Source organism: Entelurus aequoreus, linkage group LG23 (genome assembly GCF_033978785.1).
Source record: "Entelurus aequoreus isolate RoL-2023_Sb linkage group LG23, RoL_Eaeq_v1.1, whole genome shotgun sequence".
NCBI lineage: Eukaryota > Metazoa > Chordata > Actinopteri > Syngnathiformes > Syngnathidae > Entelurus > Entelurus aequoreus.
Window position 1 is genome coordinate 27,269,946 of NC_084753.1, and position 15,108 is coordinate 27,285,053.

Genomic DNA, 15,108 nt, shown 5'->3' on the forward strand with positions numbered 1-15,108 from the left:
ATTAAAACCTGTATGTTTGACAACCATGTTCTAGCAGGAAGATGCTTTGACAAGACCTCTGCATGTTTTTAAATACAATACTATGTTTGCACTCGTTTAACGTCTAAAATGAATTTAGAATGCTTTTAATAACCGTGAAAGGGAATATTAGAATGTTTAGAGCAGGGGTGTCCAACTCATTTTAGCTCAGGGGCCACATGGAGGAAAATCTACTCCCAAGTGGGCCGTAATGGTAAAATCATGGCATGATAACTTCAAAATAAAGACAACTTCAGGTTGTTTTGTTTTACTTTGGCCAAAGATAAAACAAGCACATCCTGAAAACGTACAAATCACAAATGAGTATCTGGACAAAACACTTAAAATTTGTTGAAAATTCTGAGGATGTCCACGTATCAATCCAGTGCTAACTCAACAAACCGTAAGAAACGGAGGTAAAAAGTATTCAAAAAGGGTTAAGTTCACTTTTCTTGTGTTTGACAGAGACATTTTGGGGCAAGAAGCAGAAGACATAAAAGGCAGGTTTTAAGTTATATGTGGGTTGAGGAGGAGGAGCCACAGTCCCCCTTCACTGTGTACCTCTTGCTTGCCTAATATAATTGCTATTGTGACATCCAGTGGACACATTTAGAACAGCAGTTTCTTTCATTCAAAATAAATAAAAATATAAATAAAACTGTACGTTTGACACCCCCTTTGACAAGACCTCTGCATGTTTTTAAATACAATACTATGTTTGCAATCGTTTAACGTCTAAAATGAATTTAGAATGCTTTTAGTAACTGTGAGAGGAATATTAGAATGTTTAGAGTATGGAAGGTTTTATGGATGTATCTATTATTCATGTCTTTCCCGCCATACAGCCTGCATATTGTTCATAAATGTTCATATAATCAAGGAGAGCCATGTTTTTTTCTTTCCACTTTGTCATGCGCTGCAAAATCAGAAAAAAATTAAAATCGGGTCCGGTTGCAGACTCGGCAGGCTCCACCCACTCAAGCAGCACTGAGTCAGTCTGCCTCAAGGTAATAATGCACGTTTCCATGCCAACAAAGCAAGTACGCCTGATTAAAAACACTCAAACGTACAGTAAGGCCCCACTTTTCAAAATTCTTTAGCTCAATGGTAATTTACATTGGGTTTGCCATTGAATAGCATTGGGGATTTTACATGGCAATTTCAAAACCTCCATATTTGGAACTAAGATGCACATTACAATCAAACTGCTGGTGTGTAATTAGTACAATACTTATAGTATAAACACTTTTAGGGTGCAACAAAAGACAAGTTTCCGCCTAATGGCAAAGACGACTCCCTGAGTGGGCAACACTAATGCCATTTAGCGTCTTGGAATAACAACTGCATGCAAAGTCTACTATATAATACTTGCAAATGAGACGAGGAAGTGAAAAAAATGAAGATATAACTGGACAGCACAGCACAACTAATTTGTTATTTAGCAAATTAACATTCATTAACACAAACACATGCATGAGTACTAAACATTTGTACTGTTAAAGGGAAACTGAACTTGTTTTTTTTTTAAATGTTGCCTATCGTTAACAATTATTATGTAAGACTATAAGACGGATGTATTTTTTTTTTAATGCATTCTATCTCGTAATTAAACGTAGACTATGTAAACGTAGACTCCATTATAAGGTACTCTATTCTGCCCATAAAGCCCTCTAAATAACCATCCAAAAACTGCCAACAATACTCTTTTGTGACTTGAATATTAACCAAATTCTAGTGCTATTGTTATTATATACGCTTACACAGACAGACTATTTATAGCAGTGCCGTGATCACAGAGAGCTACAGTAAATAGTTTGTGCGGTTATTTTGACGTCTTCCGCTGGTGAGCTGCTTTCTCGACTCGGAACTTGTGGAAGTATATTCTGCATCAGTGGTCCCCAAACAACAGCCCGCGGGAAGTTAATTTTTCTTTTTTTTAAATAAAATTGTAATTAATATATATATATATATATATATATATATATATATATATATATATATATATATATATATATATATATATATATATATATATATATATATATACAAACCCCGTTTCCATATGAGTTGGGAAATTGTGTTAGATGTGAATATAAACACAATACAATGATTTGCAAATCATTTTCAACCCATATTCAGTTGAATATGCTACAAAGACAACATATTTGATGTTCAAACTGATAAACTTTTTTTTGTGTGCAAATAATCATTAACTTTAGAATTTGATGCCAGCAACACGTGACAAAGAAGTTGGGAAAGGTGGCAATAAATACTGATAAAGTTGAGGAATGCTCATCAAACACTTATTTGGAACATCCCACAGGTGTGCAGGCTAATTGGGAACAGGTAGGTGCCATGATTGGATATAAAAACAGCTTCCCAAAAAATGCTCAGTCTTTCACAAGAAAGGATGGGGCGAGGTACACCCCTTTGTCCACAACTGCGTGAGCAAATAGTCAAACAGTTTAAGAACAACGTTTCTCAAAGTGCAATTGCAAGAAATTTAGGGATTTCAACATCTACGGTCCATAATATCATCAAAAGGTTCAGAGAATCTGGAGAATTCACTCTACGTAAGCAGCATGGCCACAAACCAACATTGAATGACCGTGACCTTCGATCCCTCAGAGGGCACTGTATCAAAAACCGACATCAATCTCTAAAGGATATCACCACATGGGCTCAGGAACACTTCAGAAAACCACTGTCGCTACATCTGTAAGTGCAAATTAAAGCTCTACTATGCAAAGCGAAAGCCATTTATCAACAACACCCAGAAACGCCACCGGCTTCTCTGGGCCCGAGATCATCTAAGATGGACTCATGTTCTGTGGTGTGACGAGTCCACATTTCAAATTGTTTTTGGAAATATTCGACATCGTGTCATCCGGACCAAAGGGGAAGCGAACCATCCACACTGTTATCGACGCAAAGTTGAAAAGCCAGCATCTGGGATGGTATGGGGGTGTATTAGTGCCCAAGGCATGGGTAACTTACACATCTGTGAAGGCACCATTAATGCTGAAAGGTACATACAGTTTTTGGAACAACATATGCTGCCATCTAAGCGCCGTCTTTTTCATGGACGCACCTGCTTATTTCAGCAAGACAATGCCAAGCCACATTCAGCACGTGTTACAACAGCGTGGCTTCGTAAAAAAAGAGTGCGGGTACTTTCCTGGCCCGCCTGCAGTCCAGACCTGTCTCCCATCGAAAATGTGTGGTGCATTATGAAGCGTAAAATACAACAGCGGAGACCCCGGACTGTTGAACGACTGAAGCTATACATAAAACAAGAATGGGAAAGAATTCCACTTTCAAAGCTTCAACAATTAGTTTCCTTAGTTCCCAAACGTTTATTGAGTGTTGTTAAAAGGAAAGGCCATGTAACACAGTGGTGAACATGCCCTTTCCCAACTACTTTGGCACATGTTGCAGCCATGAAATTCTAAGTTGATTATTATTTGCAAAAAAAAAATAAATTTTATGAGTTTGAACATCAAATATCTTGTCTTTGTAGTGCATTCAATTGAATATGGGTTGAAAAGGATTTGCAAATCATTATGAGGTGGCGACTTGTCCAGGGTGTACCCCGCCTTCCGCCCAATTGTAGCTGAGATAGGCTCCAGCGCCCCCCGTGACCCCGAAGGGAATAAGCGGTAGAAAATGGATGGATGGATGGATGTATTCCGTTTATATTTACATCTAACACAATTTCCCAACTCATATGGAAATGGGGTTTGTACATAAATATATATATATACTGTATACATATGCACATATATACACTACCGTTCATAAGTTTGGGGTCACCCAAACAATTTTGTGGAAGGAAGGTCAGTTTTGTAGCTTCTGTAACGAGCTAAACTGTTTTCAGATGTGTGAACATGATTGCACAAGGGTTTTCTAATCATCAATTAGCCTTCTGAGCCAATGAGCAAACACATTGTACCATTAGAACACTGGAGTGATAGTTGCTGGAAATGGGCCTCTATACACCTATGTAGATATTGCACCAAAAACCAGACATTTGCAGCTAGAATAGTCATTTACCACATTAGCAATGTATAGAGTGTATTTCTTTAAAGTTAAGACTAGTTTAAAGTTATCTTCATTGAAAATAAGGACATTTCAATGTGACCCCAAACTTTTGAACGGTAGTGTACATATATATACATATATATATATATATATATATATATATATATATATATTATATATATATATATATATATATATTACCGGTAAAATACCGGCCCCCTGACACATTTTTTAAATAATTGCCCAGGCCTGACTTACAGGGTACCTCGAATTGGAACCATATCGATTCAAATGTGAAAGGTACCGACACCAAGTCTGGAATAGATTCAGTTGATTTTTGCATTATTTATTTTTAGCAAACATTGCTTTGGTCTTCTCTAAGATTTAGTTTTTGTCTGGCCTTTTTAAAGCGATTCCTACTGAAACCCACTGTACCTACAAATTAATGTAAAGAACAACTTCGGTTGTGGAGCATAAAAGATGACATTTAAAAAAAAACAACAACCTTTTTTCACCGTGTTATGCAACCTGACAAAATGTCAAACCTCAATCCTTGCATTAAGTATATGATATAAAGCGTTCATGGCTACAATGTCTCCGAGACAAATTGCAAGAAAAACACTTTCAGAAGATAAATCCCATTGAGTGTGTAGGAGTGTGACTTGTAGGCGGCTTGGACGGCAGGTATTTTTTCTCTCCCATTTATACATCCAATTTGACTGCTGCATGAATGATATAGTTTGCCTTTTGTGAAAACGGAGGCGGCAGGAAGAAGAAAAAAAAAAAAAAAGCGCAAAATGATGTTGGGTTTCATCTTGGAGGAAGGTTACAGGTAGAGAGAATGGAGGAGGCGAGGATGCGGTGGCATTTGGAATGATCAGAACATTGTGACCCAGTCTCGTGGATGGTGATTAATGATAGCGGAGATGTGCTGGGAATCATAAGAAGAACGTAAGAAAAACCGCAACTAATCAACAGTGAGATGGCAGACGGGGGACGGAAAAAAAAAAAGCCAACAAAAACATGCATCTAGGTCATCCTTAAAGCAACATGTCTTGCACGCTTTCTACACCACAGTGAAAACAGATGTAACCGAATTGGATTCCTCAAATGGCAAAATAGGGGAAATTAATTCCTTTAACAAAAGTGGAAAAAATCGTACTGTATTTTCCGGACCATAAGGCGCATTGCCGATGAATGGTTTATACACAATCTTTTTTCATATATAAGGATTATAGGGCGCATTAAAGGAGTCATATTATTATTATTTCTATATGTAAAAGACTTCCTTGTGGTCTACATAACATATAATGGTGGTTCTCTGGTCAAAATGTTGCATAGATTATGTTGTAAGTCTCTTTTTGACAGTCTTATTTACGTGGCTCACCTTTCGGCAGCGTCTTCTTTGTTGTAGCGGTGTAGCGTGCAAGGACGGGAGTGGAAGAAGTGTCAAAAGATGGCACTAACTGTTTTAATGACATTCAGACTTTACTTCAATCAATAACAGAGCAGCATCTCCTCATCCGGAAACAAGTTGAAATGTGTCCCGTGAAAAAACGTCCGACCGGAACTCTCTAATAAGTAAAGTTACTTGGGTGAATAATGTAAACTCACTACACCGGTATGTTTTAGCGCTTTCATGGCGAGTTTACTGAGAGATATAAGTAATAACTTTACACTACTTTATATTAGAAATGGCAACAGTGGAGGATGAATGTCCCATAACAAGAAGATAGAGGGAAAAAAAGAAGCTTATCAACTACGGCGTAGGCACGGACTACAAAGGCAGATGTGCGCAAATTTTCAGGACGTATTCAGATCCCAAATACAGATCAGCAGGTATCAGAAGGTAAGAAAAGTTGCTTTGGCATAATATTGCAGATAATACATGCTTGCTAACCTTGAGACCTCCAAATTCGGGAGATCTGGGGGGGGGGGGGGGGTTGTTTGAGGTGGGCGGGGTTAAGGGGAGAGGAGTATATTTATAGCTAGAATTCACTGAAATTTACCACTACTACCGACCACGCAGTCTGATAGTTTATATATCAATGATGAAATCTTAACATTGCAACACATGCCAATACGGCCGGGTTAACTTATAAAATGCAATTTTAAATTTCCCAAAAACTTCCGGTTGAAAACGTCTATGTATGATTCAAGTTTTAAAGATTAAAGTACCAATGATTGTCACACACACACTAGATGTGGTGTAATTTGTCCTCTGCATTTGTCCCATCCCCTTGGGGAGCAGTGGGCAGCAGCGGCGCCGCGCCCGGGAATCATTTTTGGTGATTTAACCCCCAACTCCAACCCTTTGACGTTTGCGCGTGACGTCGATGGTTGAAGCGGAAGTATTCGGACACATTGTATCACAATACAAACAGCTCTGTTTCATTGCAAAATTCCACAGTATTCTGGACATCTGTGTTGGTGAATCTTTTGCAATTTGTTTAATGAACAATGGAGACTGCAAAGAAGAAAGCTGTAGGTGGGATCGGTGTATTAGAGGCTGGCTGCAGCAACACAACCAGGAGGACTTTGAGGATAGCAGATGCGCTATCCGACGCTAGCCGCCGACCGCATCGATGATCGGGTGAAGTCCTTCGTCGCGTCGTCGATCGCTGGAACGCAGGTGAGCACGGGTGTTGATGAGCAGATGAGGGCTGGCGTAGGTGGAGCGCTAATGTTTTTAGCATAGCTCTGACGAGGTCCCGTAGCTAAGTTAGTTTCAATGGCGTCGTTAGCAACAGCATTGCTAGGCTTCGACAGGCGGCACAGCATTAACCGTGTGGTTACAGGTCCAGTGTTTGGTTTGGTGTCTCCTGATAGTAGTATTGTTGATCTTCTGTCTATCCTTCCAGTCAGGGGCTTATTTATTTTGTTTCTATCTGCATTTAAGCATGATGCTATCACGTTAGCTCCGTAGCTAAAGTGCTTCGCCGTCGCCGATGTATTGTCGTGGAGATAAAAGTCACTGTGAATGTCCATTTCGCGTTCTCGACTCTCATTTTCAAGAGGTGGTTTAAAATACAAATCCGTGATCCACAATAGAAAAACGAGAAAGTGTGGAATCCAATGAGCCCTTTTACCTAAGTTACGGTCAGAGCGAAAAAAGATACGTCCTGCTCTGAAATCTAGTCCTTCACTCTCACGTTCCTCATCCACGAATCTTTCATCCTCGCTCAAATTAATGGGGTAATCGTCGCTTTCTCGGTCCGAATCGCTCTCGCTGCTGGTATGTGAGGAGCCCTTCAACCTGCGACGTCACGCTACTTCCGGTACAGGCAAGGCTTTTTTTATCAGCGACCAAAAGTTGCGAACTTTATTGTCGATGTTCTCTACTAAATCCTGTCAGCAAAAATATGGCAATATCGCGAAATGATCAAGTATGACACATAGAATGGATCTGCTATCTCCGTTTAAATAAAACAATGTAATTTCAGTAGGCCTTTAAGTATTTCTTATATATATATAAATAAAATAAATACTTGACTTTCAGTGAATTCTAGCTATATATATATATATATATATATATACACATATATATATATATGTATTTTATTATATATATATATATATATATATATATATATATATATATATATATATATATATATATATATATATATATATATATATATATATATATATATATATATATATATATATATATATATATATATATATATATATACATACATATAAATAAAATAAATACTTGAATTTCAGTGTTCATTTATTTACACATATACACACATAACACTCCTCTCTACTCATTGTTGTATTTGAAAGTGCAATGCTTTGCAGCCAGTAGCACAGCCTTTGAAGGAGCGTAGGTATGGGCAGTGTAATATTCTGGGTTGGAGTCAATAACCAGGCGATTTGAAAAGGAATTTTACCTTTGCAACCTCATTATACTATTGGCTAAGTTTTATATTCATAAATGTAAGTTTCTCAATGCCCGACCAGTTTTTTGTGCCTTTAAAAAATATTTAGAACTCTACATTAAAACACTTTCTACCTCTAACAACCAAAAAGCTGTGAAAACGATGATGCTGTGTTCCAAATTGAAGTTATTTACTGAAATTGAGTGAGGCTATGGCTTTGCACTTTAGTATATATTTTGTATTCTATTTTAGTTACTTTGAATTTACAACCCCCTGGCGATGCTTTGTACTGTTTTTGTATTTACTTTGATTATTATTTTCAACTGTTTTGTAAATGTTAAAATGTATAAAAAAAGGTTTATAAAAATAAAAAAAAAATACTCCCACACTTGCCCTTAGGGTGCGCAATACAACGTAAACCGTTGGCCACCCAAAAAGTAACCACAGAACACTATACCGTATAGTGTTCTGTGGTTACTTTTTGGTCGGCCATGCGGACGTGACGACATGCTTAAGGTCCGGCTGGAAATCGGGAGAAATTCGGGAGAATGGTTGTCCTGGGAGATTTTCGGGAGAGGCACTGAAATTCGGGAGCCTCCCGGAAAATTCGGGAGGGTTGGCAAGTATGAGATAATATGTCTTACCTTATACACACACCATAATAATACTGGTATGTTGAAGCACAGTACAATCCATCAAGCGGTGCGGCTTCATAGCTTACCAAAGTCGAACTAAAACATTTTGATGGATTTTCGAGCGCCGTGTGTAATGTTCTATATTTTCAATGGAACATATAAAATGTGTAGGGCAGCACGGTGGAACAGGGGTTAGTGCATCTGCCTCACAATATGAAGGTCCTAAGCTCGGGATCTTTCTGTGTGGAGTTTGCATGTTCTCCCCGTGACTGCGTGGGTTCCCTCCGGGGTACTCCGGCTTCCTCCCACCCCCAAAGACATGCACCTGGGGATAGGTTGATTGGCAACACTAAATTGCCCCTAGTGTGTGAATGTGAGTGTGAATGTTGTCTGTCTATCTGTGTTGGCCCTGTGATGAGGTGGCAACTTGTCCAGGGTGTACCCCGCCTTCCACCCGAATGCAGCTGAGATAAGCTCCAGCGACCCCGAACGGGACAAGCTACCGGATGGATGGATGGCATATAAAATGTTGGTGTTGTTTACCTTAGTCATATTGCCATCCTACTCAGTGGCCTAGTGGTTAGAGTGAGATCGGTAGGTCGTGAGTTCAAACCCCGGCCGAGTCATACCAAAGACTATGAAAATGGGACCCATTACCTCCCTGCTTGGCACTCAGCATCAAGGGTTGGGATTGGGGGTTAAATCACCAAAAATGATTCCCGGGCGCGGCCACAGCTGCTGCTCATTGCTCCCCTCACCTCCCATGGGGTGATCAAGGGTGATGGGTCAAATGCAGAGAATAATTTCGCCACACCTAGTGTGTGTGTGACAATCATGGGTACTTTAACGTTTAAATATTGCAGTCTACACGTATCTCTTATGTGTGACTGCCATCTACTGGTCACACTTATCATTACACCATGTACCAAATAAAATTGCTTTGAGGTAGGTAAGCAAAACCAGAAATATTCCGTACATTAGGTTATAAGGCGCACTGTCGAGTTTTGATAAAAAAAAAAGATTTTAAGTGCGCCTTATAGTTCGGAAAATACGGTATTTGTTGGTTTGTTATGCATCGTAAAACAGCAGACCATACCATTACTAATTCTGAGGCGGAGGTTTCATCTTATTTTTTTTTTCTTGTAGGATGACATGGCTTGTGACTCCAGTTACCAGATCTCGCGAGATGAAAATGTGTTAATATTTCTCGTTTTGAGAAAAACTGTCTTGCGGGAAACTACGTTTCTTTTTTATAGTCAGAACACTGCAAAAACTGAAATCTAAGTGAAGTGAAGTGAATTACATTTATATAGCGCTTTTTCTCAAGTGACTCAAAGCGCTTTACATAGTGAAACCCAATATCTAAGTTACATTCAAACCAGTGTGGGTGGCACTGGGAGCAGGTGGGTAAAGTGTCTTGCCCAAGGACACAACGGCAGTGACTAGGATGGCGGAAGCGGGGATCGAACCTGCAACCCTCAAGTTGCTGGCACGGCCGCTCTACCAACCGAGCTATAAGATTAAATATCTCAAATAAGGGTGATATTTGCTTATTTTCTGTCTGATAAGATAATTCTTCTCACTAAGCGGATTTTATGTTAGAGTGTTTTACTTGTTTTAAGGGGTTTGGTCCTAAATGATCTCAGTAAGATATTACAGCTTGATGCTGAGATTTGATGACCTATATTTAGTAAACATGCTTGAAACTAGAATATCAACTGTTGCCAAGCTGTGTCATCAACACTCACAAGTATAAAACTACTTTTTTAAAGTAATAATTTCTCATTTCAAGCATGAAAAAAAAATCATGATGCCGAGCGCATATCATTATGTCAACATAATGGCACTAGCATTTACTTCATTTAAGAATATTTTTCAACATATTGAGCAAAAAGGTCTAATTTGTTTTTCTACCAAGAAAAGTGCACTTATTAGTGAGAATATACTTATTTTAAGGTATTTTTGGGTTCATTGAGGTTAGCTAATTTTACTTGTTTTGGAAAGTCTTGACAAGGCGAATTTTCTTGTTCTATTGGCAGATAATTTTGCTTAGTTCAAATAAAATACCCCTAATTTTTGTATTTTTATTTCTTGTTTTTGAACACAGTTAAGCACATACAGTACAGGCCAAAAGTTTGGACACACCTTCTCATTCAATGTGTTTTCTTTATTTTCATGACTATTTACATCAGAGGTGTCCAAACATTTTCCAGCGAGGGCCACAAAGAGAAAAAAAGAAGGATGCGAGGGCCACTTTTATACATTTTGTATATGAAAAATACTCAAACCAAAACAATGTAGGTGAACATATGCTAAAATTAAAAAAAAAAACTTCTACATCTTAGCTTGGTGTTGTACATAACAAAGCAATAAAATAATCCCTGATTATTTTAATAATGATTTTATATGTATTTATGTTAACTGTGCTCTAAAGTAAGCTTGCAAAAACATATCATGTCTCACAAGAAACGTGTACACTTTTTCCATCATGACAGGACACACGGAAATCATCAAAGACCTCATACAGTAAGACGCCCAGGTTGTCGGCCATTTTGGTTTTCAGGTCCCATTTTTGGGGGATTTGGTCCCGTTTAATTTTTCACAGTTTTTTGTTCTAATTTGGGACCTGTTTAGTTTGTCTACAGAATGTGTCACGGGCCAATAAAAACCGAGTTGCGGGCCACAAATGGCCCCCGGGCCGCACTTTGGACACCCCTGATTTACATTGTAGATTGTCACTGAAGGCATCAAAACTATTAATGAACACATGTGGAGTTATGTACTTAACAAAAAAAGGTGAAATAACTGAAAACATGTTTTATATACTAGTTTCTTCAAAATAGCCACCCTATGCTCTGATTACGGTTTTGCACACTCTTGGCATTCTCTCCATGAGCTTCGAGCACACCTGTGAAGTGAAACCTCTTGAAGCTCATGGAGAGAATGCCAAGAGTGTGTGAAAAAGTAATCAGAGCAAAGGGTGGCTATTTTGAAGAAACTACAATATAAAACATGTGTGGGGGGGGCGTGTCCTGCGGACCTGCAGCGAAGCGGGGTGTGCCAGGACTGGCTTCGAGATCAGCGACAGGTGCGTAGATGACCCAGCTGAGAGTGTTTGTCTGATCACCTGTCCCTCTGTTAAAAGGCAGCAGTCGGGAAGGAGAGGGGGAGTTGTTGATGGTGGAGAACGAGCGTGAGCGAGAGCGAGAAAGACTTGAACATGGCTGAAAAGCACCACAAGGAAAAATAAAACATTGTTCAAAACCCTAAAATAAAACATTGTTCAAAACCCTGAACGCAGCTGTCATGTCCGTGGTTGGTGGTCCTAAGAACCCGGAGGAGCAAGACCTCCACAACACCTTTTTTTGTTAAGTACATAACTCCACATGTGTTCATTCCTAGTTTTGATGCCTTCAGTGACAATCTACAATGTAAACAGTCATGGATATAAAGAAAACGCTTTGAATGAGGAGAAGGTGTGTCCAAACTTTTGGCCTGTACTGTACATTTTTAACCCAATTTGTATCAGAACTAAACCGGTGACGTACCTTTTCCAGCTGGGCGTTCTGCTTGGACTTGTACAGGACCTCGCCCACGGCCACAAAGACCGACAGCACCAGTCCGGCGGCCAGCACGATGAAGATGCCTCCAATGTTCTGCACCCCCAAAGCGCTGGCCTCTTTGCTCTCCTCCTCCGGACAGCCGTTGCCCCTCCACCACTTCTCCTTCATCATGTGCAGCTTGCCCTCCTCCTGTAGCTGCAGAATGGCGATGGTGATCTTGTCTCTGTACGGAGAGCCTGCCAGGGGGGGGGGACACAGCAGCCATGAAACAGCAGCTGACTGAATTGTTAAAAAAAAAATCTGTTAAAATAATTATTAGGGATGTCCGATAATGGATTTTTGCCGATATCCGATATTCCGATATTGTCCAACTCTTTAATTACCGATACTGATATCAACCGATACCGATATCAACCGATATATACAGTCGTGGAATTAACACATTATTATGCCTAATTTGGACAACCAGGTATGGTAAAGATAAGGTACTTTTTTTTAAAATTAATAAAATAAAATAAGATAAATAAACTAAAAACATTTTCTTGAATAAAAAAGAAAGTAAAACAATACAAAAACAGTTACAGTTAGTAATTAATGAAAATGAGTAAAATTAACTGTTAAAGGTTAGTACTATTAGTGGACCAGCAGCACGCACAATCATGCGTGCTTACGGACTGTATCCCTTGCAGACTGTATTGATATATATTGATATATAATGTAGGAACCAGAATATTAATAACAGAAAGAAACAACCCTTTTGTGTGAATGAGTGTAAATGGGGGAGGGAGGTTTTTTGGGTTGATGCACTAATTGTAAGTGTATCTTGTGTTTTTTATGTTGATTTCATAAAAAAATAAAAAAATAAAAAATGATACCGATAATAAAAAAAAACGATACCAATAATTTCCGATATTACATTTTAACGCATTTATCGGTCGATAATATCGGCAGGCCGATATTATCGGACATCTCTAATAATTATGTATATATTATCACACAACTCTTAAGTTTAAGGGCCGTTGCTATAGTTATTATCAATTGTGCTGAAGTGGTATTTTTATTTGTCTGTGCAAAGCTGGTAATCCTTAAAAGATTGCAAGCCAGTATCAGTGTCTGTGTCCAGGAACGGCCTGCTGACTGCCAAGGCCGAACGCCACCGTGACGCAGACAGAGCAGAGACAAGGCGATATCACCAGTGTCAACACATTTGCATTTCTTGTATAATCATATATTGTGTCTAACTGGAGCTGTCGAGATGTACCCCCATTCCCTCAGCGACAGCTTCAGTGATGTAACCAGGGACCTCCCAAATAAATAGAGGAAGCACTTGGGCTGGACTTTAGAGCGAAGTTTGGATCTGTAACTAGAGTACAGCAAAAAGTAACGTCTCTCCTCAATTGAGCAACATTTTACTCTGTCTCTGCATGATTCCTTGCTTCTCGTCTGTTTTAATAGATGTCATCAGTGTTTGAACCTGACAAAATCTCAAAGACTAAATATTTTAATTTTGCCATCTCATCATAAAACCACACACCACAACAACAAAGGTAAACAATTTACTATTTTTTTTCACGGTCACCTTACATCGACATCTTGTTGCTAGGCAGACTTTATGGTCCACTTTAGTCTAATACATTTAGACTGACATGTGTTCAACATCGCTCACACAAACAACATAATGGACCTGGTCTGCCAGAGAATAAGAAGACGGCGCAGGAGGGATCATTAGTGTTGCCAACTTAGCGACTTCGATGTACAAAACCCAAAACCAGTGAAGTTGGCACAATGTGTAAATGGTAAATAAAACAGAATACAATCATTTGCAAATCCTTTTCAACTTATATTCAATTGAATAGACTGCAAAGACAAGATATTTAACGTTGTTATTTTTTGCAAATATCAGCTCATTTGGAATTTTGATGCCTGCAACATGTTTAGGGGACGGCGTGGCGAAGTTGGGAGAGTGGCCGTGCCAGCAATCTGAGGGTTACTGGTTCAATCCCCACCTTCTACCATCCTAGTCACGTCCGTTGTGTCCTTGGGCAAGACACTTCACCCTTGCTCCTGATGGGTCCTGGTTAGCGCCTTGCATGGCAGCTCCCGCCATCAGTGTGTGAATGGGTGAATGTGGAAATACTGTCAAAGCGCTTTGGGCTCCTTAAAAAGGGGTAGAAAAGCGCTATACAAGTACAACCATTTACCATTTACCATTTACAAAAAGCTGGCACAAGTGGCAAAAAAGACTGAGAAAGTGGAGGAATGCTCATCAAACACTTCTCCCTCAGGCGGTACTGCATCAAAAAGCGACATCAGTGTGTAAAGGATATCACCACATGGGCTCAGGAACACTTCAGAAAACCACTGCCAGTAACTACAGTTCGTCGCTACATCTGTAAGTGCAAGTTAAAACTCTACTATGCAAAGCGAAAGCCATTTATCAACAACACCCGGAAAGGCTTAGTTGGGCCCAAGCTCATCTTAGACTTAGATGGACTGATGCAAAGTGGAAAAGTGTTCTGTGGTCTGACGAGTCCACATTTCAAATTATTTTTTGGAAACTGTGGACTTTGTGGCCTTCGGACCAAAGAGGAAAAAGAACCATCCGGATTGTTATAGGCGCAAAGTGTAAAAGCCAGCATCTGTGATGGTATGGGGGTGTATTAGTGCCCAAGACATGGGTAACTTACACATCTGTGAAGGCACCATTAATGCTGAAAGGCACATATAGGTTTTGGAGCAACATATACGTCATTTTCATGGACGCCCCTGCTTATTACAGCAAGACAATGCCAAGCCACGTGTTACAACAGCGTGGCTTCATAGTAAAAGAGTGCGGGTACTAGACTGGCCTGCCTGTAGTCCAGACCTGTCTCCCATTGAAAATGTGTGGCGCATTATGAAGCCTAAAATACCACAACAGAGACTGTTGAACAACTTAAGCTGTACATCAAGCAAGAATGGGAA

General features: G+C 39.4%; 1 protein-coding gene across 2 annotated transcripts in view; it reads right to left on the reverse strand.

The window, feature by feature from the left end:
• The window catches only part of LOC133640929 (glutamate receptor ionotropic, kainate 2-like), a 353,019-nt gene that overhangs the window by 4,125 nt on the left and 333,786 nt on the right, over positions 1–15,108 (reverse strand). For both annotated transcript variants that reach the window (XM_062034646.1, XM_062034644.1), the window contains exon 15: positions 12,130–12,380. In XM_062034646.1, the coding sequence (XP_061890630.1) occupies positions 12,130–12,380 (251 nt within the window). The remainder of the gene's footprint in view (positions 1–12,129; positions 12,381–15,108) is intronic.